Genomic DNA, 27,354 nt, shown 5'->3' with positions numbered 1-27,354 from the left:
GTGCATAGGGCGGTGTCTCGCCGAGGCATGCGCGCGCTTCGCCTTTCCGCTCCCTAGCCGAGGAGTAGCAAGTGTTCGCTTAGCCGTGACGTCACTGATCTGCTAGAAAGCTCTGAGCAGCCGGCGCACCGACAGACGTGTCGCCTCTCTCGTCTAGTGAACACGCGTGCACAGCTAACATGGGGCGACCGAAGAAAGGGAAGACTCCCGAGGAAGGAGACGAAGCTCGGCTCGCGGCCAAGCGGGACTACCATCGACGAAGGAGAGCCGAACCTGCCCATCCCGCCGAGGCCGTTGCCGAGCAGAGGATCCCGAATTTCGGGCCAGAAATAACGAACGCTGCCGACTGAATGCTCGGCGCCGCCGGGAATCGGTTCCGGGCCTGCGCGTCACCGAGAACTTCCAACGCCAAGCCCGCAAACCCATGGGACGTGCCAAACCGGAACTAGCTCCACTGTGACCCCGCCTTGCACCATTAGGGCACACTGCCGACATTTTTTTGAGAAACAAATACATCAACTATGGCGAAATAACATCGTGTAAAATTATGCAGTTGTTGTTTGGCTGCAACCTGAAAAAGTATTTGGCACAGCCAGCGGCAACCTGGCTCAATAGACATGGCGCATGGTTACACACCTCAGCATTACTCGACCTTGTGTCAGTGCACGGTCACCGACAAATATGAACGGAAAAACGCAAAGTTGTGTCCAAGACTGGTGATCTTTGCTCGTTCCCGTTCGCTTTCTCTCCAGAGCTTGTGCGGCCGCTGCAAACAAAGCTGGTGATTGGACTGAGAGATACGAGTTGAGATATGCAGCGCGCTGGCTTCGATTACTTGTTGCTAATTCTCATGTGTTGCACAGTTTTTCTTATGTGCAAAAAAGGATCTGCAATTGTTACAGAAGCGCTGAACGTTACCGGAGTCGGTCTGGATTATTATTTGAAATGTGAAACGTTTCGTAGTAGAGAAAAAAGGCAATGGCAGAAAACCAAGAGCACATAAACTGAAAAATGTACTAGTGACGACGCCTGGATTTCATTGATGTGTATCATCTGGAATATAAAATAAAATACTTTATTTCAAGGTAGAGCATATTTTTTTCTCACTTTCATTTTCCTTTACTCTAAGCTGCTTTGTGTTGGCGATTGTAACACTGTGTTTATTGTCCCTGAAGCGATCACATTCTTGTGCGTCGTCTTGTTGATTGATTTCTGAGGCTTGTGACAGTGTGCCGTGTCTGACGGACTTGGCGGTGGCAGCTGCAGAGCTCAGATAGCTATGTCGCACTCGCAGAATCCAGGGCCATTCTGAGGTTCGACTGCAAGGCCACGCCTGCAGGGAAAGTAAAAAGATAAACCCACGACGTTTTGAAATAGCTCTTTATAATGGAGAGATGGGTTCTTGTTTAAGTGAGCGCATGAGTACTATGATCGCGGGAAAAGGTTAGGTGACATGTTTAAACACTGCTGTAGAAAGGAACAGTAAGAAAAATTGGTGACACATTAGAGGAATATGGATCGCGAGGGCTTACTAGCAATTCATTAATGAAGGACAGACTACTCAAAATAACCATCCTACAATTCCACTGCATCGATCACCTTCATAAAGTTGGGATTCCATTTTCAAACACTAAATGTTATCACAACTCATTTATTCCCAGCACACGTTTCGGCTGGAATCGCTTTCCACTCAATGTTGTCGCCATCAGCTTCCATGCTTCCATCATGATGATGATGACGTGGGCACTAAGCGAAGGAAACACCAAAGGATAATGATAGAAGTCATAGTCATGAAACAGCAAAAATGACAATGACTCAGCGAAAAGAGACTAAAACTCTCAAAAGCCGGTGAAATGGGTTCGGACATTTAAATGACAGGTCATGAAATTAATGTCATGACATGCAGGTCATGAAACATCGGCCTACGTCTTGGTGCTCTCATGGTCGTTCCGTTAATTTAGTCGACACCCCGCATTCTGCTCGATGCCCACAGGGATTTTCCGGCGTTTATTATTACGGTTATTGTTAACAGCGAAGCTGTTTAAGCCAACCGTAATTTGTGGTGCGCAGCAAGAAATTACTAAGAAACTGTCTTGCGAGGTGGGATTCGAGCCCGCGTACCCCCGTTCCCAAGGCGAGCGTCGTCATCACTAGGCTATACAGCCACGCTTGCAGAACACGCATTTATGCGAACCATATGATTGCGTTCGAGCGTCGTCGTCTTCGTCCACAGCTGGCGCGATGGCACGCTCGTGCTCTGCGAGGTGAAGAGCTTTTGCGTGCTATGAGAGCGAGAGAGAGAGTGAGAGACGCTTTCACGGAGCGGGTCTCCTGGAACGCGGTGTCGGCATTGCAACGCGGTGTAAGTCCGAGACGCGCGAAAAGAAATTATCATCATCATGAGTAATAAGATTAAAAGTTCGCGCGCACTTCCGGAAAATGCTGGGCTACGATCGCCCAGCTTCGCTGTTTCAAGCGCTGCGCGGCCGAGTGGAAGGTTTTATAACTGTTATTACTATTATTATTGTTGGTGTGGTTGTTCTTGTTGTTTTACCTCGTCATTCTGCAGCGATGCTCTTCTAGCCTAGGGGCGGCATCCCTGGCACTCTTCACAGTGGCTGGACTCCATAGCCGCTCGGCGGCCGCCGATGCACGTGGCCTGCGCAGCAAAGCACAAAATGAAATCAAATGAATTGAAATAACTAGACAAACATTAAGAACATGACAGAGTATAGGACTCCTGTAGGTTATTGTCCGCGTCTGCCTATTAACGTGTTTTTATTTTTATTTATTTTTTGTGAAATTCAGCCTATGCATAAGACAACAGTGTCGTCGCAAATGGTGCCTCATACTACATTCCAGCTCACGGACTTCTTGTGAAATTTAGGGTAAGTTGTGACTTACGGCAGTTTATAGGAAGCAGAAATAATTTATTAGAAAGGCAGAGGGGGTCGGCCTGAGCTAGCATGCTCGGTCCTGCTACTCTGCATAGGGGAATGGTAAATATTGTTACGTAGTAGTGACAGTGAAGAAAGCAGTCGTAAAACTATGTATGACGAAACTGGTTCGTTATTGGGCGAACCTGTGCCCACAAAAGCAAGCTGCACTCGAAGCACATTGATAGCGGCGAACACAGGCGGTGATCGTCGAAAATCTCATCAGCGGCGAAACGCGTCGGTTTTTATGCGTTTATGCATCGAAGGTTCCAGATTAATCCCTGGTGCCCGCGTGTCTTCCAGAAAGTTCTAGACGATTCGCGTCGCTCATACAATTAGATTACATGGGCGTCGGTGACCACAGACGACGGATAGAAGCATCGATAACGTTCGAGAAGCTTCCCATGCAGACGCCTCCTGCACCGAGGGATAACGTTTAACATTTGTAACCGGTGGAAAGCGATCACCGGTGAAAAATGAACATGTATACGTGTTAACATGCATCCAATACGCATAACAGCTAACGTACACACATGTAATACTGAGCAGCAGGCTATGATAAAGATATAGATAGCCAGCGCAAAACAAAAATTGGTGAATTGTAGGTTATATTTGCGAGACAGCAACGCTTCATTTCTACGGGCGACTGTGCACTGTGTAAAAGTGCATGGTGACAATTTAGCCTTTTAATCAATTTAAAACTGGTGTTTATCAAGATTCCCTTCCGCCCTGTCCATCATATGTTTTCACCTGTTATGTGCGATAGTTAGTGCTACCGACACACTTCTCGCAGCTTTGCTGCGCTAGAGAGCTGACAGTTTCTACAAATTTATTTTTTAGGATGTGGAGTCAGAGGCAAGAAAGTGCAAACCTGCTGCTTCAGAAAAAGAAGACCCCAGATTGAGACAACTGTTGCAGTCTGACAAAATGGACCCGTAGATTTTCAAAGATGTTCAGCACAAAAGGACTCCAGCACACTTTGTCTGGCTTGGTTCGTTCGGTATTGCATATCTTCCAGCCATCTTGAAGCGAACTTCCTCACTTATGCTTTTGAAGAAGTTCATATGCGTAACGAGTGTATTATTATATTAATTATTCAAAATGAAGATACTGCACCCCATACACAGGCTTAGGCAATGTGCGTTATAGCATTTTTTCGATACGACTTTAAATGTATTTACAAGATCAATATTGTGCACAAACATTAAACATTACATAGACACGAGAGCTAAACTTGCCATGTCCTGCTGATGAGGTTAGTGCCATCTACGAACTCGCCCCACACGCAGGCTTCACCGCCAAGCACTAGCGACTTTTGTTCTGGGGTACCTGCGAAAAGCAAAGAGCAGGACGTTATTTTCACAGCCTGTGGAGAAAACAGACAACTTTGATGTGCCTTGTGGCGAGTGCTGTGCCGACTCCTTAAAGAACCACTCTATGCGGAACAACAACGAGAGTTTGAAGATTCCTAAAATTATGTATATTGAGAATTATCGAGAAAGTCAGAAATATTGCGGTTTAGCCAAAATTGTTTTCTTTGCAACATTAGTCAACTTTGCAATATATATTGTTAAATAGATCACTCATGTTGCCAATGTTACCGATTGTGTTCTTTATTGATTACTAAAGAAGCTGCGCCAAAAACAAGTACAAAATTCACGCTATACTCCACCGCATTTTCGGCAGTCTCTTGACATCTTGCGAGAAGTCTGTGAAAAGAGCGTGCATTGTTTGCTATCGAACAAGCTTGATGAGTACATAGAAAGAAAGTGTATGCCGTGGCCTTTCATTAGTATTTAAAAAAGTTTCAATATAAGACTGCTGGAACATGCGGAAGATACGATCGAAGATGATTGTCAATGTCAGCGTCAGCTTTCTTTTGTGACCTGCTGCACATCGCCTTTTGATGGACCACATGGGGACCACGTCAACAGATACACCAAGTGGCAATCTCACTGACAACCGCATTGCAAAAATGATACAACATAATAGACATTGTTGTAAGCACAGCACACCACTTGAAACTCTATAGAAACCCCAACTATTCGTAGTAAGCTGGCTGCAACTTCTTTGCAATGTCTATCAATAACTGGCCGCACTCGACGCGGAGGTGTTGTCGCGTATTGCGTAATATAGATTTAATGTATTATTGCGATAGCAATTATATGGACACTCCAGGCGGATTTCTGTCATCGGCACCACTGTGACCGTCGTCGTCGCCTTGAGGTTCTGTATAAAGTCCAAGGGCGATAAAATCATCGACGCGCACTATATGCTCTATGTGCGAGTGAAAAAGTGCAAGGTTGAGCCGGCGATGACGGCTCAATGGCGCTCACGCATGAGAGGAAGCTGACAGGAATCTCGCTGTCTTCCATCGTGCGAAAGGCCGTGGGGGGATGGCAGGGGGGTTGGCGTTGTTCTCCGACAGCAATTGCGCATTTCGCTACCGCGCGCTTCGGCAACCGCCGATCGCATCTCAATCTGGCGCGCGCAGGGAGGGAGGGGGGTGGCGGCGTTTGACTTCGACACCAAATGCGTACTTTGCACGCTCACGCGCGGTCGCGCGCGCCTGATCTTGAAAGCAAGGTGGCTCATACCTTTATGCGTGCGGCGTTCTCGTCGCTCAGTTGGCGTTGAAGCGGTACACAGCACGAAGGTCGCATCGCTCACTGTTGCTGCCGCGCATCCTGGCGCCAACGTGTTTTGACATTAAGTATCCGTAATCATCGAGTGTGATGTGTTCATGCTTGCCTGTGCGCGATGACACCATGCTTGTTAATTTAGTTAGCCAACGAATATTTCCAAGTTTATGCGGCCGATAAAGCTACTATCCTTACTTCGTATAGCTGTCTACTGATTAGCTATCGAAATGTATGCTTCGCCTTTCAGGCGAAACTACGGCTTTTTTTAGGTCTGCATTATCATCATCAGCCTATATTTATGTCCACTGCAGGACGAAGGCATGTCCCTCTACATACCCCTTCTGTAACCTTGGGACAAAACTTACGGTGAATTGGCTAAGAATTAGCAACTACTAGTATCGCATAAGTACTGCTGAAGGAACCTGTTCGGGCCAGAGAGTAAGAATTTTATAAAGGGGGCGGAACAGCGCTCGCTCCGGCGTCCCAATAAAGTCACTGTCACGGCGCCGACGAGCGCTCAACTCCGCTCAAAGAGAACGGGAGGACGTGCGTGGCGTGATCGCTGCAGAGGTTCGCCGGTTCAAGGCCACCCAGGACCACCCGCCTCTAGCTGCTTCTCCACGTCAACGAATGCGCTCCTTTCTCATACCGGGGCTTACTTACCCAAGTGTCGAAGCATTCGCACAAACATTTGTTATAGTGAGGCATACATTATTAAAATAAAAACCTCTGCCCGCACCATGAGAATTCGCACAAACAGTCCGCTGACTCGTTGCAAACGTCGAAGGCGGCAAGACATCTCGTACTTGACCCGCTGAAGTCTCCGTCTTAGCATGGTTCACGTTGGCTTCACATACTATCATGAGCAAAGAAGCGGGAACATAGGAGTGCGTGCCAGATAGCCTCGAAGCCTGCTATGGCCGATACGTGGCGGCCGCCGCCGTCGGAAACAAAGTGAAAATGTGGACGCTGTTCTAGTAACTGGCACTCCCACCATGCGCCTGTTTATACAAAGTGCGGAAGTGCACATCGCCAGAGCACAGTGATAACACCGTTCAATATTGCGGTTACTGGTAACTTTGTACGCTGAAGCGTGGCCAAAAGTAGCACTCTTTTAATGCGTAAGCAATCTAGTGCTAGTTTCCTCAGAAATATGTCCGCCTGTACACTGGCCAAACTGCGCAGGGTGGGGGACCAGGTGGGCCGCATGGTCCGCCAGGTCTCCAATAAACGTGGGGGGTTACGGTGCAAAGACGCCTTGCGGCTGGCGCACGCATTCTTAACCAGTCGAGTCTTGTACTCAACTCCTTACCTCCACCTTCACAAGTTTGATGTGAACGCCCTCGAGGTGGTTCTCCGCAAAATTTACAAGCGTGCTCTCGACCTCCCGGTCAACACGTCCAACCAGCGCCTCCTGGGCCTCGGAATGGTCAACACCTTTACGGAGCTCCGAGAAGCACACTTGATGAACCACTACACAAGACCCTCAAAGACGCCGTCGGGTCGCCGCCTTCTTGCCCGATTACACATACAACATCCAACACTAACGGAATAGCGCGTGCGCATCCCCGAAATCTGGAGATGCGCCCTGCACGTGCGCGCTCTTCTGGCCAACATGACACGAGACGACCATAGTGACCGGCGCCTCGCGCGGGCAGAAACCTTGGCACGTCACTATGGGAACAAACATGGAGTATTCTACGTGGACGCCTCCGGCCCACACCATGGGGGCTGGTACACGGCCGCAGTCGTCCATCAAAAGACCGCGGTGAACGGCCTTACGTTCAATGCACAAGACATAACACACGCGGAAGAGGTGGCCATCGCGCTCGCCGCCGCAGATCAGGACTCGCGGGTGATCATCACCGACTCGCAAGGGGCCTGCAGGAACATCGAAAAGGGCTTTATACCCTATTTTGCATACCACATACTTCAAAGCAGCGATTATCTCGGGGCCCCCGCGTCCCGCAGGATAATATGGACTCCCGCGCACACGGGTCTCGAGGGCAACGAAGCAGCTGACGCCGCTGCCCGCGCGCTTACTCTCCGGGCATCGCCTCGCCTCGATGCGGACTCCGAACCCGATCCGGCTTTTACCTTTAAGGAAATCACCCACCATTACCAATTCGGCCACGCAATCTTTCCTAAGCCCTGTAAGGGCCGCACGAAGGCGGAGGAGCGTTTACTCCTTCGCCTCTATACTAAAACACTGCTGTGCCCGGCAGTCCTAAAACATTTCGACCCTGCTTGCACAGGGGAGTGTCCACACTGCGGGGAAAAGTCTTCGAATATTTTCCACATGGTGTGGGCATGCCAATCCACCCCGCAACTTCCCCCTATACCCAACCCTATCCGGGAGGACTGGGAGGCGGCCCTGCTCGGCTGCTCCGACCTGGCGAGCCAGAAGGCCCTGGCCGTGCGTGCCAAAGCCGCGGCTATAGCCAATGGGCTTCTGTAATGAGGAGCCCAAATAGTATTTATAAGTAACGTCCCTTAAGGGTCGGTCCACACCCTCCCTGTCAATACTTTGGCCAATAAAATTTTTCAGTCAGTCAGTCAGTGTGTGTAAAGCGTGACACGATGCACTCCATAAGGTATACATGGTGTCCTATGTATGCCTTATGCCTTATGCGAATGCCTTATGACTACGTGTTGCTACTGATATTCACGATTATGACTATAAATATAGTGAGTGCTGAAGAAGTACTTAAAAGTAAATATCGTTAACGAAAGATTACTTAGAATAATTACGATGAATTGAGCCCGAATAAGATAAACTCCTGAACACTTATGTAGGCAAGGAAGCATAATGAATATTATATAATAAAGATTTGTTAATTAGGTCTAATTAGATTAACTAAGGGTACCTTAGTGTAGGGTACCTTAGTCTAAGGGTACCCGAATAAGTCGATTAGGCTTAATAGGAATATTTAGGGGAACATGATTATTTTGTCTAATTAAGAATAATTATGATTAATTATAATCTGAGTATTGTTTGCCCAATCATCTCCATGAATAGCTATATGGTTGATGATGAGCATATATTATTTCAAATACAAAGGACGAAGAAGTGAAAGACTAATTATCCGGCCTGTGTGCGTCATCTCTTCGTGCTCGGTATTTGTGGATGCTTCGTAGGAAAAAAAATGAATGCTGAAACGAGTTATCTAAGTCTGCATAAGCATACCCCCAAATTTCAAGTTGGCTCATCACAAAATTTCAAGTTGACTGAACCTTAAATTTAAGTTAGGCCACCCCGCAATTTCAAGTTGGCGCACCCCCGAATTTATGTTTGCTAATACCCGAATTTCAAGTTGGTCCAGCCCCAATTTTCAGTAGGCCCAACCCTAAATTTAAGTTGGGCCACCCCTACTTTTGCCTTCCCCATGCATTTTCCATCTGCCCCTTTGTGCCCATTTGATATGCATATCTTTGATCATACGGGTGTTCTCTAGGATCAATTTCTTCTGTTTAGCTTCCTTATCGCTTATAAGCTACCAATCAGCTACATTTACACTACTATAATGATTAAACGTTATAACTTTGCAAATACAAGGCAATGCACTTTTCGCGTGACAGGCAGATTTTGGTGAGGTACTCGTCAAAGAATGCTTACGCATTAATACTTCTTTGGCTAATTAAATACCCATGGCACAATAGTATGTGGTGCTGTAAAAATATTCATTTTAGGCTAACTAATGAAGCTGAGAGCGTTGTCTCACCGGGGAACTGCTGTGGGTCACAGGCGTAGTACTTCTTCCAGTCACTGCCGTACGATATGTGGTCGAGGTACCAGCAGGAAGACAGCAGTGCTTTGTAGCCCGCAGACGTTACCGAAGCCAATTCGTGCTCCGGCGGATTCTTCCACACATGCACCACGGTGTCTGGGGCGATCTGTAGATGAGACGTACGGAAAACCCATATCACAAAAAAAATTACGGGAGAACTCATTTCACGATGAGTGTTTATGGCAATACGATGTGCATTCGGAGTATGCAGCGACACACCGTATTTCTGAAGTCACGTTTAATTAGCATCTGTAGTGGTCATTCTGGCTCTTCCATTGATTCGTTTATGTGAGACATATTCCTATATTGTCCCGCTTTGCTATGGCGCTCAGTTGCCAAGGTTGCCCGTGAGCATGGCTGGCTGATGACTGTAAAATGCGGACTCAGTGACGTGGATGGAATCCTAAACGCGGTATGACACCGACGGCATACCGACAATGCGAGGCCGCTTCTTAAATTATTACGGTGGCACAACAATAACAGCGTGAGGACGACCACGACATGGTGACAATGGCATGATGACAATGCTGTGACTACGACAGTATGACGACAAAAGAATGGCGCATCTGGAATGAAGAAAATTGCTTAAGCATAGCGGCTTAATCGGCATTCAATGATCATGAACAATTATTAAAATAAATGGACGAAGAAGTAATGACGTCGATGGATCGACGAAGGCGGTGTGAGGAAGACGGAATGACGACAATGGGACGACCTTATTGAAGTGATGACGGCGATAAAATAATGACCGTGTGATGACGATGGCGTGACGACGACCTCATGACGAGGGGCAGATGTCGAAGTTAGAATGACAATGAAATGATCCCGACGGAATCACGGCAACGGTATGACAACGAATGCATAATGGCAACTGTTTGACGGCGATGGCGCATCTACGATAGCCTGATGACAACGTCATGACGATGAATGCGACGACGACGGCGTGAGAACGACTGCGTCATGTGAGTGGGATGTCGAAGTTAGAATGGCGAAGATGGAACGGCATCACGCCGACAGTATGACAAAGAATGCACGACTGTGTGGTGACGATGGCTCACGACGACGGTATGATCAGTGCCGGACGTTGAAGTTATAAGGGCGATGATCGAACGACAGCAACGGCATTCCGATAATGGTACAAGAAGATCATATCGACGACTGTATGATAGCGGTGTAATGACGACGATATCATGACAGCGGCATGAGGATAATACGACGTCGACGAGTGTATGATGTCAATGTCTTGACGATGACTGTATCATTCAACCGGTCTGATGTCGATTGCGTGATGACGACGAAATGACGAGAGTGGGATGACAAAGCTGGTTACGACGATGGCAAGTTCACAACAGCATGACGACGACGGACTGACAACGGATGCCAAATAGCAACTGTCTGAGCATGACGGCATGACAAGGATGGTATCTGAACGATTGAATGATGTCAGTACGACTAGAATGTAATGAAGAAAGACCCTTACCAAGGCGCACAAGCTACCAGATAACTTGGTCCACTAGGTCGAGATGGAATGTGTGTTGACGACGGCATGGCGAGAGTAAGATCCCGGAGCTGGAATTACGGCGATTAAACGATCACGACCGCAAAACTATCAGGAGCACATACTTAGGGGCCAAAGCGATGAACAACCTGTGCCACTGGGTCTGTGTAACAGGCTAGATAGATGGATTGGTAAGCGCCAGAGAATGAAGTAGGCAAATAATGCTAACCCCATTAAAGCATTTCAGATGGTTGCTTTTCAACATGGTTTCCTCAGCACACAGTCCGACACTCTACTTTGAAACCATGGGCGCTTGCCTAAAAATGTCGCATAGCATTGTTACTAGCCTCCTGTCGTCAACACGCCATCCTAATCATGCTGGCGCCAATCAGTTTTGTTCATAGCACCGTTTTCATGTCATCGTCATCATACAGTAGTTGTCATGTATTCCTGTTATACCTTCTTCCACTTCCTTGGTTAAATTCTCATTTTATTGTCATCGTCACGCCGGCATCGTCATGGAATCTTCGTCATACAGTTGTGGTGACGCCATTACGGTAATACACTCGTTGTCAATTTATTCACGACATGCTGTCGTCGTCACAAAGTGGTCATAATTTCAAAATCATCATGCCGAAGTCGTCGCGCCGCCTTCGTCTTTCGATCGATGTCAGTCCGCCTTTGTCTTTCTTTTGAAAAAATTAAATTAAATTATGGGGTTTTACGTGCCAAAACCAGTTCTGATTATGAGGCACGCCGTAGTGGGGACTTCGGAAATTTGGACCACCTGGGGTTCTTTAACGTGCACCTAAATCTAAGCACACGGGTGTTTTCGCATTTCGCCCCCATCGAAATGCGGCCGCCGTGGCCGGGATTCGATCCCGCGACCTCGTGCTCAGCAGCCCAACACCATAGCCACTGAGCAACCACGGCGGGTGTCTTTCTTTTGTAATTGTGGTTTCGTCACTCATGGTGTTCATGCCACTGTTATGCCATCGTCACCATTGCATCGGCGTTAATCTGTCGTCATCATGAATGCATTGCCATAAGGTCGTCCTTAAGCCATCGTCATACAATCGCCACTACGCTATCATCATTATAAAGTCGTCGTAATCCCATTGTCGTCATGCCTTCGACGTCATATCCATGTCATCATTTAAGAATCGTCACCCCGTTGTCATTCCTTGTCGTCATACCGCGTCTTCATTTCATCCCTGTCATTCAATCGTTATAATTCTGTTGTCATTCAATTGTTATCATACCGTCGTTGTTATCTCAACGTCGTCATTGCGCAATCTTCAAACAATCGTCACCACGCCTTCGTCGTCATACAGTCGTCGTCACGTTGTCATCATGCCGTCGACGTGATACCGTTGTAATCATTTCCGAACCATCATTCCGTTGTGAAGCCTTGTTGCCATACCACTTGTTCGTTGTACCCGCGTCATTCAGTCAAAATCGTTTTGGTGTCATTCTGGATAATAATTAGTAGACTTGGTAGCACCAATGGTGGACGGATGGTGAGAGCATGGCCTACCTTATCGTGTTTTTCGTTCAGACTGCCCTTTGGCGGCCAAAACTTGCCACAGGTTAAGATGGCCAGAGATTGCACCAAGGGAATTTGTACACAACCACTGACCACTTCCGCATGGGCAGGGATGTGCACAAATAAATCTACTGACACAGTGCCACGTGAACTGCATCAGTATCACCTGTCAGGCCCGGTGACGTAAAGTAACAAGCATCGCAAGGTCTACATAAACCGGAAGCGGAACCTTTCAGTGGACTTGGTAGCACCGAACGTGGATGGATGGCGAACCCTATCGTGTTTGTTCTTCAGGTTGGTGACAAATCTTCCGCACGTAATAACTGTTCAACCTTCGTGGTGCTGACAAGTCCACATGCTCTTTTCGTTACGCTTGGCGAATGTGCTGAAATAATCCGAATATTGCTCTTAGCATCTGACGAGATTGAGCAGAATGCGGCGTTGAATGTAGAGACTATTCCTACCGAACAACTGTTCAAAAAAATCTACAAGCAACAGTCTAAAACTAATGAAATGCTAAAATATTTCACTTGCAATCTTAAGCAAGTTCAATCAACAGTTGATGGTGTTAAGCAAATAACTGAGACAATGCAAAATGAATTTGAACGCGTGACAAAGTATGAAGAAACGCACGCAGATTGTGACCAAGCCTGTAAGGACACGAACAAACCTCTTATATAAGTATAAGTATAAGTTTATTTTCCAGGTTCAACTGGAGGGTTTTCTGGCAAAAAGCTGCCTGCGCAGCTTGACTGTGCCCAGAAAACCCCACAAGCAGTAGCACACGAGTGGTACAGGAAATCTTCAACAAACACACATACAATAGTCACATTCAATAAAGAGAACATTCACCATTTATGCATAGAGAGTCTAGTAATCTTTGCACAAAATTCGAACAATAAAATTGAAAATAAAAACGCTGAAATAGTCATACATATGTTCAGAAATAATAATAGTAATAATCAAGCAAAACATGCGGCATCTACAAGCCGAGGACTTAAAATCACATTTCAACAAAATATTTCCACAGTTCAGCTTTGGTGTATCCTATTGTATGTTTATACGTGTTTAGAACATGGGGCTGGTTATAAGACAACATTAGTAATTTATAATTAGTGCGAAAACGTGGTATATTCCATGTATTAGTAGTTCTTGTGTTTATGTTGGCACGAAGCATGTCCAAAGATGCCGGAGTAGAATAAAAATCGGCAATGGAGGCCGTCGAAAAATACATTTTTTGTAACAACTTAAAGTTATACAAATGATTGACTCGGACAATGTTATGTGCTTCAAATGCGTATTTGGAAGTAGTTGTATTATCAACATTGGCGATTATGCGAACAATCTTCTTTTGCAATACGAGAACTTTATTTATGTTTGTTTTGCTCATTGTGGCCCATACTAAACTGCAGTAGTTAAGGTGAGAAAAAAAGTGCGTAATAAACTTGTAATATACATTTCAAAGGTCAACTTTCACGACATAGAGCCTAGAAGCTAAAGGGATATACTTTAAAAATCGGAGCAGACGAAACAATACGGTGAAAGCCAGGCACCCAATGAAGAGAGTGAGTCGCTAGAAGGCGAAGTAAAGAAAACTATATTTAAAGAATTATTTGATGTGGAAGTGAGAACAATGGAAAGGATCTACAGAATTGGCAGTACACGTGGCCAAAGCTCACGCCCACGGATACTCAGGCTATTTGACTTCTTCGAAATTTTATCTCGATGCTTTAAACTTAAAGGAAGACGCATTTCTTTATCAGTAGATTTTTCGCCGAGAATGAGATCTACGGTCTATGCTATGGCACTCCGCTGAAAGCAAAAAGCAACCGACTCAAGTGTCGCTTGTGTACGATAAGTTGAAGATCAATAGAAAATATTTTTTTTGACACCGGCCAGTACTGGATCTTAGGGCTGAAATTATTCGTTTCGCGCCAAACCCGTCCATTATGTCCGATGTCTGACTGCCATAACAAAGACTGACAAGGGAATGTGAAGTCATTTAAAGTGGTATCCATGAATGGCCGTAGCCTAATGAACAAACTGTACCTTCTTTTAGCATAATAACACTGCTTGGACAAGTTAGCACGATTCGTAAAACATGATTTTAAGGCACTAAAAAGACACACGGAAGGGAGAAAAACACAGAACGTCAACTACCAACAGATTTATTGAAAAGAAAGATAGGGCATGGTGCAATTCCTGAGCACGCGCAGCAGAAGCGAAATGAATTGACATTGATACATTCGCGCTTCAAACAAGTGCAACTCAGTAGCATACAACGTGATTGAGGTATCACTAACATACGTGGTACCTTTCATTTTAGTGTAGCGTGGCTCCAAGAGTTCGCGAGCAATTTTATTACCACTCCTACCCAGTTTGCCAATGCGCGTAAAGCATGGCTCACACGCGCAGGCATTGCAATGCGCCCTAGGACGCGCACCAGCCAATTTGTTTAAGTTGCTGGAATGATCCCTCAGTCGATCATACAGGCATCTGCCCATTTGGTCTACATACGACTTCTCACAGCTGAGATGAATCTCGTAGTCTACTCCAACTGCACATCGCACAATTCGCTTAGCGTTCTTTTTCCTGCACCCTTGTCTACCAGTGCTCGTGGTACGACGACATAGTTATGCAAGTTTGTTGGGGGAGGTGGGGGCGTTCATATCGTTTTATTGCGCTAGCAATGATATGGACACTCTGAGTGCATTTCTAACATCGTCGCCATAATGTTCCACAGAAAATTGAAACACGATATCATAGTTGCCGTGCGCTGTACGGTGTATGTACAAGTAAAAGCTTTGCGAAGGTCAGTCGATGATCGCGGCAAAATCTCGCACGTGCAAACAAGGAAGGCGGGTCAGAAGCGCCGTCTTCTTTCGCACTGGAGGCACGGGGGGGGGGTGGTCAGGGAGAGGGGGGAGGCATTCTACTCCGGCGGCTGCTGCTTACGGCGTGGCCGCATGGGCACCGTACCTTGAAAGCGATCTGCGATGTGGACAACGTGCGCGCCCGTGTGAGCTTCATCTTCAAAGCGATTTGTGATGGGGAAAAAGTGCATGTGCTGAGTTCCGGTAGCTTCGTATGCGCAGTACTTTCAACATTTAGTTCGCGTTGAAGCGAGACACAACACGAAGGTCAATTAGCTTGTTGTTGTCCCCCACTTGCTCACTCCATCGTTTTGATAATGAGTTTCCGCGGTCATCGAGCGAGATATGTTCAAGTATATATACCTGTGCGTGGGTGACACAGTGCTTGTTATTGTAGTTAGCAAGCGAATGCTTGCAACTTTATACGGCTGATCAAACTACTATATTTACATCGTATAGCTGTCTATTTATTTGCTATCGCAATCGATGCTTCGCCTTTCGGGCAAAACTGCGACTTTTTTCCGTCCCATACAAAGTAGTCCAGCTATGTCGTACGACGAGTACTGATTGACAAGGGTGTAGCATGAAGCACTCTAACCGATTTGTGTGATGGGCTGTTGGGGTAGACTACGAGATTCCTCTCAACAAAGTCGTATGTAGGATATTTGGGCAGATGCCTGAATAATCAACTGAGGCAGCATTCCAAAACCTTAAACAAATTGGATGGTGCGCACCTTAGCGCACATTGCAATGCCTGCGCCTGTGAGCCGTACTTAACTCGAAACACCATACTGGGTAGGAGCGGTAATAAAACTTCGCGTGGACTCTTCGAACTATGCTACATCAAAAAGAAAGGTACCACGTGTGTGAGTGATATCTCAGTCCCGTTGTCTGCTGCTGAGATGCACTTCATTGAAGCACAGATGTAACGGCAGAGATAATCCTTCAATGTTATATCATATGTCTTGTGATCCGTGTGTGCAGGAACTTCACCATGCCCCACGTTCTTTGCTAGTAAATCAGTTGGGAGTTTGTGCTGTGTGCGTTCGTTTGTTTCTCCCTTGCGAGTGTCCTTTTAGCGCCCTAAAATAATGTTTTCTTAAAGGGACTGACAACCGATACTTATGGACCCAGTTTTTAATGGCGCAACGACGAAAAGGTTACCCTCGGTAGTGTTTACACCTGCAGCGGTTACTTCCAAAAGTGCGTGGATATTTTGTAAGCAGAATTTTTTGGTCTGAGCAGCCTCTAAAAAAATAAGAGTCCCTCTTCCAGCAACGCTGAGAAGTGATAGGGATGCCAACAGCCCGCCTCGCAAATTGTGAAAGCCGCCCATCGTCCTGCGTTCACTGTAGGAAGTGCAACTGTGGTTAACCACCTATGTTGTCACCTTTCCAGCTACTTTTAAAGATAAATAGACTGGTACAATAAGTTTGCGTTGCTGAACAGACCTTTCTTCTAGCTGCACCGCGTTTTTTCTCCAAGTACACGCCTACGTCATGGCTGGCTGGCTCTCGCCGTCGTTATTCAGTCGATAGACGAGCCAAGCCAAGTCATCAAAAACGAAGGCGAAGGCAGCGCCACTTTTATATTCACTACAAACCAAGTCTTATCTGCACATTGTAAGTTAGGAGAAACTTATAATAGAAAAAAATGTTACTGCATTTCAATATTAATAAAAAGAGCAGGAACAGCATACACTGGCAGAAGGTCACGTGGAAGACCTCTTAAATAGGTTCATGTTTTTGCCGCATGGGGCGCCAAAGGTCATTTTTCACGACTTATAGTGAAGAATTAAGAATATAAATCCACGTTTAATGAGAAAAACAGGGCCCGTTCTTGCCAAGACGATGGACGATCTTTCCATCCGCGGGGTTATCTCAATTCATGTTCTGAGCGGTTGTCTGTCCCTTTAAAGCAATTTTTTATCCTATCATCCGTACGCCATAGATACAACTAAACCTGGTTACATGAGGGCGTTCAGGATTCTGGAATAGTTCCTCCGGGGTATAAACGTAAAGACAGAGGACGTTGTTTATCACTGAAGATTGGCGCTGTGCAAATGTCGTCCCATTCCATAAATCCAGTGCCAAGTCAGACTTGAACAATTAAAGGCCAATGTCACTCACAAGCACGTGCTGCAAGGTTTTGGAGCATATAATTTACAAAGCCATTGTTATTCACATTGAACAGAACGATCTATTGTGCCATGAACTGCATGCGTGCAGGTCTGTCTTGTCAGCTACAATGCAATTCGCAGAATTAACATTTTACATTGCTAACGAACATAGTAGAGGTGGTCAAATGCGTGCTATTTTTATCTTTCCAAAATGTCGATCTTGTTCCCCACGCTGACTTAATTAGTAAACTTCATGCTTACGGTAATCATAAAATGATTTCATGTTACCTTACTAAAAGAAAGCAAAGCGTAACTGTGAATTCTTGTTCCTTTGATAAATTGCGTGTTTTTTTTCTGGAGTGTCACAAGCGATAATTTTTGCGTCCGTATTATTTTTAGTTTATATCAATGACAGACAATACAGTGTTCACCCGACGGTACATAGATCGTTCGCAGACGACTGCGTCATACTTAAATCACTGTTTAACTGTGCAGATCAACTTACGTTATATAATTTTTCCCATTCCATTCAGGAGTGGTTCAATGTACGGGGTATGAAACTAAACACTACCAGAACAAAAAAAAATACATTTCATTCATTAACGAAAAAAAAAACACATCACTTTACGTGCACATTACACAATACCCCAATTCGTGCATAACGTATGTAGGGATACCTATGAGAAATTATCTAAGTTGGGAAACCCAACTTTCTCGCAAAGCCCAGGGTAAATGTCACTGTTAAAAATAAAACTGCCGGAGTAACAGCGCCTGTCAAATTGGAAGCTTACAAACTATAGTAAGGCCTACCATGGAGTATGCCGATACAATCTGGAGTCCGTATCAGAAATGTTTATTTGACAAACTGGAACAAATACAAATATTAGCGGTTCGATTTACCTTCCCAGATTATTCAAGATGGAGCAGTGTTAGCCAGTTAACTATTAAGGCCAATCTACAGTCACTCGCACATGGTAGAGTCCTATAGAGGTTGAAATATATGCATGCGTTCGATCATGGCCACTTCAAGATAAATCGCTCTGCCTACCTACAAGACCTCGCGGGACATGCACTTCGGACGGGTCACAGTAAAATGGTCCAACAAACCACAAGTCACATAAGCTTCCAGCATTACATGCTGGAATAAATTACCAGAAGTAGGTGCTTCGTCTACTTCGGTGGACTTTTTGTCAATAATACTGCAGACATCAACTTCGGTATGTAACATGCTCATAATGCAAGACCGTAAGACACGCGATTTGTATTTTTTGTCACCACTTCGGCTTCGGCCCGATTCACTCAAATAAGAAAATAATTCAATCACCATCATGCCGCCATTGCTATGCCATCGTCGTTATTGAATCGTCATCATGCATTCATGGTCCTACCTTAGTGCTTATGCTGTCGTCATACAGTTGTCATCATCGTCTTCTTCCCATTGTCATCCCGTCGACGTCACACCAGTCAATTTTTCGGAACCATCATCCCGTTGTAATGCGGCGTCGTCATACCGCATCTTCATTCCATCGCCGTCAATCAATCGTAACCATTCAGTGGCGATCATGCTGATGTTGTTATGTCATCATCGTCATTGCGTCCTCATCATGCATTTGTTATCATACTTTCGTCCTTTTACCATCTTCATACTGAAGTCACCATACCATTGTCGTTGGGGCGATCCAGCCAGCATGGGAATTATGGTAAGTACATGGATTTGCCTCAGTTTCGTCCTTTGGCTTTAAGCGTCTCTCTGAATTTGTATATTCGTTTTCAACAAGCACTATGCAATGAATATTTAAATAAACATTATCAAAGCTATCCGCCGGCATAATTCGAACACAGGACCTCTAGCACAGAAGCCCGACATTGAATCCATTACGCCACGAGCGCATGCATCGACAAGCGGCATAGAACGTCCTCACGATTTTGTTGCGGGCAAGCCAGCGTCTTGAGACGCTTAGCGCGTTTCAATTTGGTCAGCTGGACACGTCGAGGCACTATTAGTAGCGATTTCACGTGTTCGCAGAGTTGTGCGTTGTCAATAAACGTTCATTTTCGCAGTTACTCGCACAGTGATATTTGTGTAGTTCTTTTACAGCTCCACTGGCAGCCCACAACCACAGAGTGGAATGGATGTGATTTTTACATTCCATCCACGTCATTCAATGATAATCATCGTTATCATTATCAGCCTATATTTATGTCCACTGCAGGAGGAAGGCATCTCCCTGCGATCTCCAATTGCCCCTGTTTTGCGCTGGCTGATTCCAAATTGCGCCTGCAAGCATAAAACTAGCATGCATACTAGTACAGGTGCAACCAAATTAATAAGGACCAGTAAGCTTCAACAAAGGCACTCCCTCACCAGAACAGGAATTCGCCTCCTTGGTGCAGTATGAACGTATTCGGCTGAAAAGGAATTGTCCTCCCTGGTGCAGTATGGACGTATTCGGCCGCTACCTCCCTCATGACTCCTGCCAGGATAATAATTCTGTCGTAGTTCAATTGTGATTATGTCGCCATTGTCATGACATTGTTGTGATTACGTCATTGTCATAGAGTCGCCGTCATGCATTATTTGTCATACCATCGTCGCCATTACAGTTCAACTGATTCTCGTGTTGCCGTCGTCATCCCGCCATCGGCTGCATACGGACTTCGTCAGCCTCACGCCGTCGTCATCAAGCTGTCGTCGTTACACCACCGTGTAACGACGACAGCTTGTTACGCCCAGCTGACACTATGCACAAAACTTTAATGGGCTTATGGATGATTAGTATTAACGTAGGTTGGGCTTCTAAGAAATGCGATGAATGCACAATAAAACAATTTTGGCAATGATTGATTCATCTGTTTAAATTGTGTATATTAGTGGCTTCAGAACTCAGCATTGAATTTCATTCGCATTTGCATTCAGACATATAACTCTTTCATTTATATTATCAATACGTAATGATCATGACTGAAAAATTATTCAGTAGCAAACCAAGACGAGCGTGTATACTATTCCTGTTTTTTTTTTGTCTGAACAGTTAACAAGTGGAACAGGTTGAACAGGTTGACTAAAGAGCAAGTTCACTGCATAAATAAATATGCATTCTACTCGTTGCTGTGACAGCCCTGCTTGTTACGCCCTTGGGCACTGCGGGGTGTTCTTCAAATAAAGAAAAAGAAAGAATTCGTCAGACTTGATGTAACCGTGCCCTTCTGATTCTCTTGTGCATTCACATAGGAAATGTAATATCTGCATTGCTGAAACTAAACACGTCCGTCCAATGAGTTCCAGACAGCCGCATGTCTAGAAGCCAGCGTTGCGCTTACCTGCACTTTGTTGTCGAACACTTCTTGCCAAACCATGTAACTCTTGCGCAGGGTCTGAACGATCTCAAGCAATCTGCGTAGAACGAAATTGAGCCCGCCATCACATTAGCCCATAAATATATTCGCTCTTCATAGAAGCAACATACGCATTTCTGTCTTGGCATAGAAATATCATATTTGCTTTAACAAGGGATCCACTGCGCCTGCCATGTAAATATTCATATGCTCATAAGGTCTGTAGTACGTGCTTAAAGGACGGGAAATTGAGTAGCATTCTCCTGCTTTCTTTCTTTCTTTCTTTATTGTGGCATTGTCATTGAATTTATTCACCAAAACACACCCATTTTTCTACTTTACCAACTGATCTTGAATGCCTGTCTTGGCTAAGCAATTCCAGACAATGGCCTTGTGAAGTAATCAACTACCCTTCGCACTCGTAAATCCAATGATTTACCTTATTGGCACTAGCAAATTTGTGACATACTTCACTTTACTGCTCTGCTGCGCAGTTTTAAAAGGCCGTGTGTAACTGCAGCGGAATGTATTGAAATTTCGTTTACATTTTGCATAAAGTGTGTGGGATTAGGAGCTATCAAGTCCAGCAATCTGGGACATCGACTACTGCGGTGAAGCCGACCCTGGGGCGATGCGGTTGGCGTAACTCTATGGGAAGGATTTTTTAAAAATCGATTACTGAGCAATGGTTCGTTTTTCGCGATTTGCACTTTAGGCACTAAATCCCGACAACGTTCTCACGGTATATGTCGAGTGTAGTCTAATTCCACTGGCTGGATTTTTTTCCTGGGGCACTTTTGTAGACCCATTGAAAATGCATGGGGTGATTTTTAAAATGTAGTTTGCAGCACAGTAAAAACTCATCCGCTAATTGCACTCGAGTGGCAGATACGTTAGGTCTCTCTGTATATGTAGGTCCAGTTTGATTTTAATCCGCTGGCTGAATTTTTTTCCTGGGGCGCTTTTGTTTGACTACTATGCGGCAAAGCATCTCCACAGGGGCAAAAGATTCGTCCGCCGTGGAATTGATGGGAAAGAGCTTGCGGACCATGTCAAAAATGGACACGAATGTGCAGCTGTGATGCATATTTGCTCCATGACGTATAAGGAAAGATGATGGTATTAGATTCTGCAAGAAGGAGCGGGCCAAATGGCTTTATGGAGTGGCATCGAAGCGCGAAGCCTCGTTGCGCGCCCCCCTTTTTCTCAAGTTTCGGTGCATGGTAAAGTGTTTCAATTGGTATTTAGAAAGATAAGGTGCTTAGACAGATTTAGTATTAGGCAAATTTTTGACACAAAAGTACATCGCCAAATAGAGCCCTTGTTACGTGTGTTTACGTGTTACTTGTTAGGTGTTTACTTAATTTGTTACGTGTGTTACGTGTGTGTAGTGCAATGTGCCGACAATGCGAAGGTTTGAATATTATCAGTGTAAAAACAAATTGAAAGGAAAAACTCCTGATCTATAGTGCGCTTGACGGAACGAAATAAAGAGGAAAAGATAGTCCCCGTGTTACAGCGAAAATCAGCAGCTTCGTCTCGTTTAATAAACCATCCCGTTTCAGTTTTAAATGCATAAGCATTTCTATGCCTACCAAATGAGAAATTTGTCCGTCCGTCACGTAAGACGAATGCAATGGCTCATAACCACGTAAGGCAGAGGCTACAAGCGCTCAGCGAAGTGAAGCGAACAGCGCATACATTCATTCAGATCACCCATACTATACGCAGAACAGCACACGTTTCAATAAAGAACAAGAGCAAAACAAGCATCCGAACCATGAATAAAACATTGCATGCTCCCTCAGCAATTGTAGTGGTGGTTTTGTAACAGCTTAGCTGGACATACAGGTTGATAAGGACCGATAATAGTTCGTAAGGGTCGGATCGTGTTCGATAAGGTTGATAACGACCGATGAGGGTTAATAAGGGTTTATGCTGGTCGAATCAAATTTCATAACATTCATAATGACACCGGGCTGCGTGGCGATTAACAAGTGGCGCAATGCTTGTGCATACTTAGGACATTTCCAGAGGACTTTCTGCGTGATTTCTTTTATCAGTTCGGAAGTCTAACTAAAACCATGCGTGCCTGTTAAGTGTACGCAAATCTCGCACGTTATACGTGAAGGTAAGGTTGTGAAGGTTTGAGAAAGTGGAGCCGCAACCGCTGAACTACACCGGGTGAATTGTTGTAGGGCCTGCTTTGAGCCACACGATTGCTTAGCTGAGCAAATTGGTAATCTCTTAAGAATACTTCTCGGAGCCCCGCTTTGTCGGGAATATTTCCTCTCGTAAGGTGACTCTTACAATGTCCTCGTAGCGCAACAAAACACTGGTCTGACGATCGTTCGGACATGACTAACCTGATTCCGGGCGTTTAAATGCAGTCGCACCAAATCGCTTGGAAATACGAAGAAAACATACATTGCGTTTGTTTCTCCACAAACTCAGTCGTACTGTGGGGAAACAAGCTTCTAGTTTATGGCAGCGGTATTTCCCATACACAACTTTTTTTTTATTATTGTGAAAGCAGTTATATGTACACTCCAGGCGCATTTACGCCGACGTCATCCGCGTCGCCTTCGCTGTCGCCGCGATGTTCCGTGTGAAGTCCGACTGCGATAACATAGCGGCCGGATGCCGTATGTTGCCGGTGCGAGTGGAAGCGTGCCAGATTCATCTTAGAAGCCTGGTGGCTCAATCTCGAAGGTTATGAAAAACGGCGCACAACAATTCCTCAAGCAAGCACGTCTCGCTGTGTATTGTGTGTATTACACGGACAAACAGGTGCACGCAGAACTTCAACTCACCACTCTCGCGTTGCACTAAATGCTGAAGAAATTAAACATTCACTGTTAAGATCACCGCGTACTATCGTCAGTCAAAGCAAACAGCAGAGAAAGCTTCGCTTACTCTGCTTACCACACTGAGTCGGATCCACATAATTTTATTGCGATTGCAAATATATGGACACTCCAGGCACATTTCCGCCGTCGTCGTCGACGTGATGTTTCGTATAATGTCCAAGTGCGATAACATCGTGGCTGCGCGCCGTATGGTATGGGTAAAGTGAAAGCGGGAGAGGGTGAGCAAAGAATGGTTGCTCAGTCTCGCGTGCGCAAGGGAGGAAGGCAGGGAAAAAAGCGCTCCAGTCTTCCATCGCGTACAAGGCCGCAGGGAAGTGGGGGACGTTTTACTCCCGTGGCGGCTACGAATGGCGCGGCTGAGCGCGGCCGCGCGGCCCCGATCTAGAAAGCGATCTGCGCTGGGTACAAAGTCTAGGCGGGCCGATGGCTGGCACCCTATAACGTAAAACTATTCTAATCTGTTTTCCTTCTAATCACCTGATGTCCAATTACGTAACCGCCAACGCAAGCATCGGGCGGTGACTCGCAGCGTTGTTTGAGAAGGCTATTGAAACGCTCTCCTATTTTATAGGAGGTCACTGCATGTTGTTTGCTTTCAAAAGGAATAGCATTGTCTAACTTAACATATATTTCTTTCCTGATTGGCTGACCAAGGGCGATGAGCACGCAGAAGTGGAGGGAGTAACGTGGGGCCGGGCTAGCGCAGTGAAAGTAGATAACCTGATGAGCAGGGTGTTGCCGGCGTCTGCGTTTGCCCTGCTTCTTCTTACTTAGCTTTCGGTGTCTGCTATAAAATCACGTCGGCGTGCAACGGAAACGTAACAATGCAGCTAAAACGAATCTTCAGTGAAGAAAATTTGACATAGCGATGTCGTTTTCGTGCTGAAAGGACTCGACAACCATATAATGTCACGCAAAATTTTTAATATAGGCAAATAAATCCATTCTCCACGGCAGCTCCGACTAGCCAGTGCCAGAGCAATCGGCGGGTACCCACCTTCTATTGATGTCGGAACGGGGCAGTGTCCGGCTACTAAAAAGAAAATTAAGTTTTGATCGGCGTAATAATGCATCTTTAATGCGTACAAGCCACCTTGACGCAGTGATTTTTCACGGTTTTTGGACGTCAGGTGACAGACAGGCGAAGTGGACGCAGCCCGAAAACTTTTGACCAATTGCGGATGGCTGATGGTAAAAAGGCATAGAATCGAAAAATAATATTTTTCTGTTGTTCGGTCTCACATGCATAATTAGTGTGCACACGTCATATAAGAGTGAGTAGCTCTCGCGGTTTTTTAACAGCGCAGCTGTGTAAGCCGAGCGTTAGTCCGTAACCTGCGGACAGAAATTGTGGGCCGATCCTGGCGGTAGTGCAGAAAGGGTCCAAGCGCAATGACACATACCTCTGTGAACTGGCGAAGCTGAGCCTGGTTAAGTCTAGCTAAGCATGGTTGGGACTACGTAAGCTTAGTCTCTCATCGATAGACAATCGAAAGTCAACCAGCAGCTAATCGATAATCGATAAATGATCAATAAATTACGGAAAATGCTGGGAATGACTTGGTAGTGCTTAGCCTAGTCCAAAAGCCATGCCAAGCTAGGTGCCCATCAGCTCCGCTTTCTCTGTAGCATTGAGCCTCCCGTGCAAGCTACGCTAATATTTTTCCTTTACGTTGCGTGAAAGACAAGTGAAGTTGGGCAATCATGGAGGCCTGATTGAAAAAATAGAATAGAAGTAGTTTGGAATAGCTTTTCGTTAAAGTGCCCCTGATGCCTTCGTGTGCGGTGTATTCTCGGCGCAATTAGTTAGCGTTGAAGCTAAAAGTAGCAGGAGTGGGCCGTCCAGCGGGCCAGGGCCATTGCCGAGGATCTCGAAAGATTTTTCTCCGGCGATGGACCCCTGGCAGCCTAGCCCCGGGCACCAACAGCCTTAACCGCTGGACAAAAAATGTTTATTCCTATCCTATCCTAGAAGTAGCACGATGGACAATTCGCTCGCTGTAGCTGCCACTCTCCCCCACGCCAGCGTTTTGACAGCGAGTGTCCGCGCTTATCGAGAGAGATGTGCTCGTTTGTGATTGTGCGCGCGTGACAACGTGCAGGTTAATTTAGTTAGTAAGCGAATGTTTACAGCCGTTTATGCAGCTGATAAAACGACTAACCTTAGTTTGCACAGCTGTCTAATAAATTTCTGTTCGCAATCAGTGATTCGCCTGTAGGGCGAAATTGACCTTATTGTTAATATTATTGTAGTTAATATTATTATTACTTATTACACTCAAGCCAGGCGCAATACACATACAAGTTTCGAATACAGGCGCAGTTCTGTCTTCTTGCGACTGAGTGCCGATAATTTTTTTCGAGCAAATGGGGCCCAGCGTGTCGTTTACAAAAAGCAGCTTGGTGTCTGCCACTGCGGATACGGTGGCATAGACATGTTGTAAATCCGGTTTTCTATTGGATGGCGCATATCAGCACGCAGAAAGAGAATTTCGGGTGGTGGGTCGAATTCCTTGTTGGAAAAATGGATATATTCTCTCGCGCAAGCCGTTGCTTTAAAAGTGAATCCAAAGTACAAGTGCCCAAAAATGGTGGTATTAGGTAGTGTGCGCTCTTTCCCGTCTCTTGTTGTTTTCTTCCTGTTTGTTTTGGGCAGCGTCTAAATACATTAACATAAGGTCACTGTCTCGTTCGACGGAAACACCTAAACATTTTGCAGTAGGTAGAGTCATCTGCGTTCGGCGATCTTGGAAGTAGTCCCCTTCCGAGGTGATCAAAAAGCACAGTGCTACTTCATCTTTCTTTTCCTTTTATTAAACGTGCGACATTTAACGGTAGTGCGCGAAGGCGAGTATTACAAGCTTTTGCGCTGTAGTCGTTTTTTATTGAAAGTTGCACACGTGGCTCCACTCTCGTGCGGCCGAGACGTGGACTGTCAGAGTATGGTCATTTATCGGACAATGTCAGGGCTACTACTTTTGTTTTCACGCCAAAAAACCGTCCCACCCCCCTAGTCGGTCAAATAACAGTCATAACCTTACCACAAACAAGACAAATTGGCTTTGTGCTTTTGAAAGCGGATAGTGACAGTCTATCAACTCTTCGTCTTTGGATCTTAGCACTTGCTTTCTTTCAAGCCCATGCTGCCCTAGAAAAAAGTCGGCAGAATTTTTTTTCTGGTTACAATAAGCATTTTTAATAGGAAGTTAACAGTTTCGACAGTATTCGTCTTCTCCCGCAGAGCGACGTGTGTGGTGGCGTTGTGTAGAGATTCGGGAGAAAAACGGTCAAATACGATATTGAGCAGCTGATTGCTGCACTCTCGTTAAATTCTAAACAATTTTTGGGTGGCATGACACCATTTACACACCCTTACGTTGTCATTTTCTTGGCACATGAAAAATTTGTGCTCTTCAAATGAATGTTCTATGGTGTAAGTGCTGCATTGTTTTGCTTCTTTTATTTATTGTACTAAGCTTGAAAATGCCGCTAGTCAGATATAATAGAGCACAGAGAAAAGGCCCAACTGCACGCGGCATGGTCTTATCCTTACAATAAATTCGCTAACGAGACAGATCATGAATCCAACTACAAAATGATATCTCGCACCAAAGGAATGTGGGAAAAACCACTAGGACACACTAAGTTCGACAATCTTATTGTAAAAAGGTGATTCAAGGGTGACGCAAGGCGACAACTGATGCATATGATGGCGTGCATACGACTAGACCATCCATAGAATAACA

General features: G+C 45.5%; 1 protein-coding gene across 1 annotated transcript; it reads right to left on the bottom strand.

Moving 5' to 3' along the window:
- Positions 1–238: 238 nt before the first annotated feature.
- LOC119434957 (beta-hexosaminidase subunit beta-like) lies at positions 239–20,800 on the bottom strand. Its single transcript, XM_037701955.2, has 5 exons — positions 20,724–20,800; positions 9,301–9,472; positions 4,175–4,265; positions 2,555–2,659; positions 239–1,333 (listed from the first exon to the last, which is right to left on the bottom strand). The coding sequence occupies exons 1-5, from the start codon at positions 20,757–20,759 to the stop codon at positions 1,270–1,272; spliced, it is 468 nt and encodes a 155-aa protein (XP_037557883.1). The 5' UTR covers positions 20,760–20,800; the 3' UTR covers positions 239–1,269.
- Between the last annotated feature and the right edge of the window lie 6,554 nt (positions 20,801–27,354).

This window comes from Dermacentor silvarum, unplaced genomic scaffold (genome assembly GCF_013339745.2).
Source record: "Dermacentor silvarum isolate Dsil-2018 unplaced genomic scaffold, BIME_Dsil_1.4 Seq346, whole genome shotgun sequence".
NCBI lineage: Eukaryota > Metazoa > Arthropoda > Arachnida > Ixodida > Ixodidae > Dermacentor > Dermacentor silvarum.
Note: the sequence above shows the minus strand (reverse complement) of the source record. Positions and strands in the feature narration are given on the sequence as shown.

Bases quoted from the DNA above. Each gene is read 5' to 3' on its own strand.
- LOC119434957 (XM_037701955.2), bottom strand. From the start codon at position 20,759: ATGGTTTGGCAAGAAGTGTTCGACAACAAAGTGCAG. The intron at 9,473-20,723 runs GTAAGCGCAACG...TCTCATCTACAG, and splicing joins TGTTCGACAACAAAGTGCAG to ATCGCCCCAGACACCGTGGT. The intron at 2,660-4,174 runs GCAAGTTTAGCT...TTTGCTGCGCAG, and splicing joins AACCTCATCAGCAGGACATG to GCCACGTGCATCGGCGGCCG.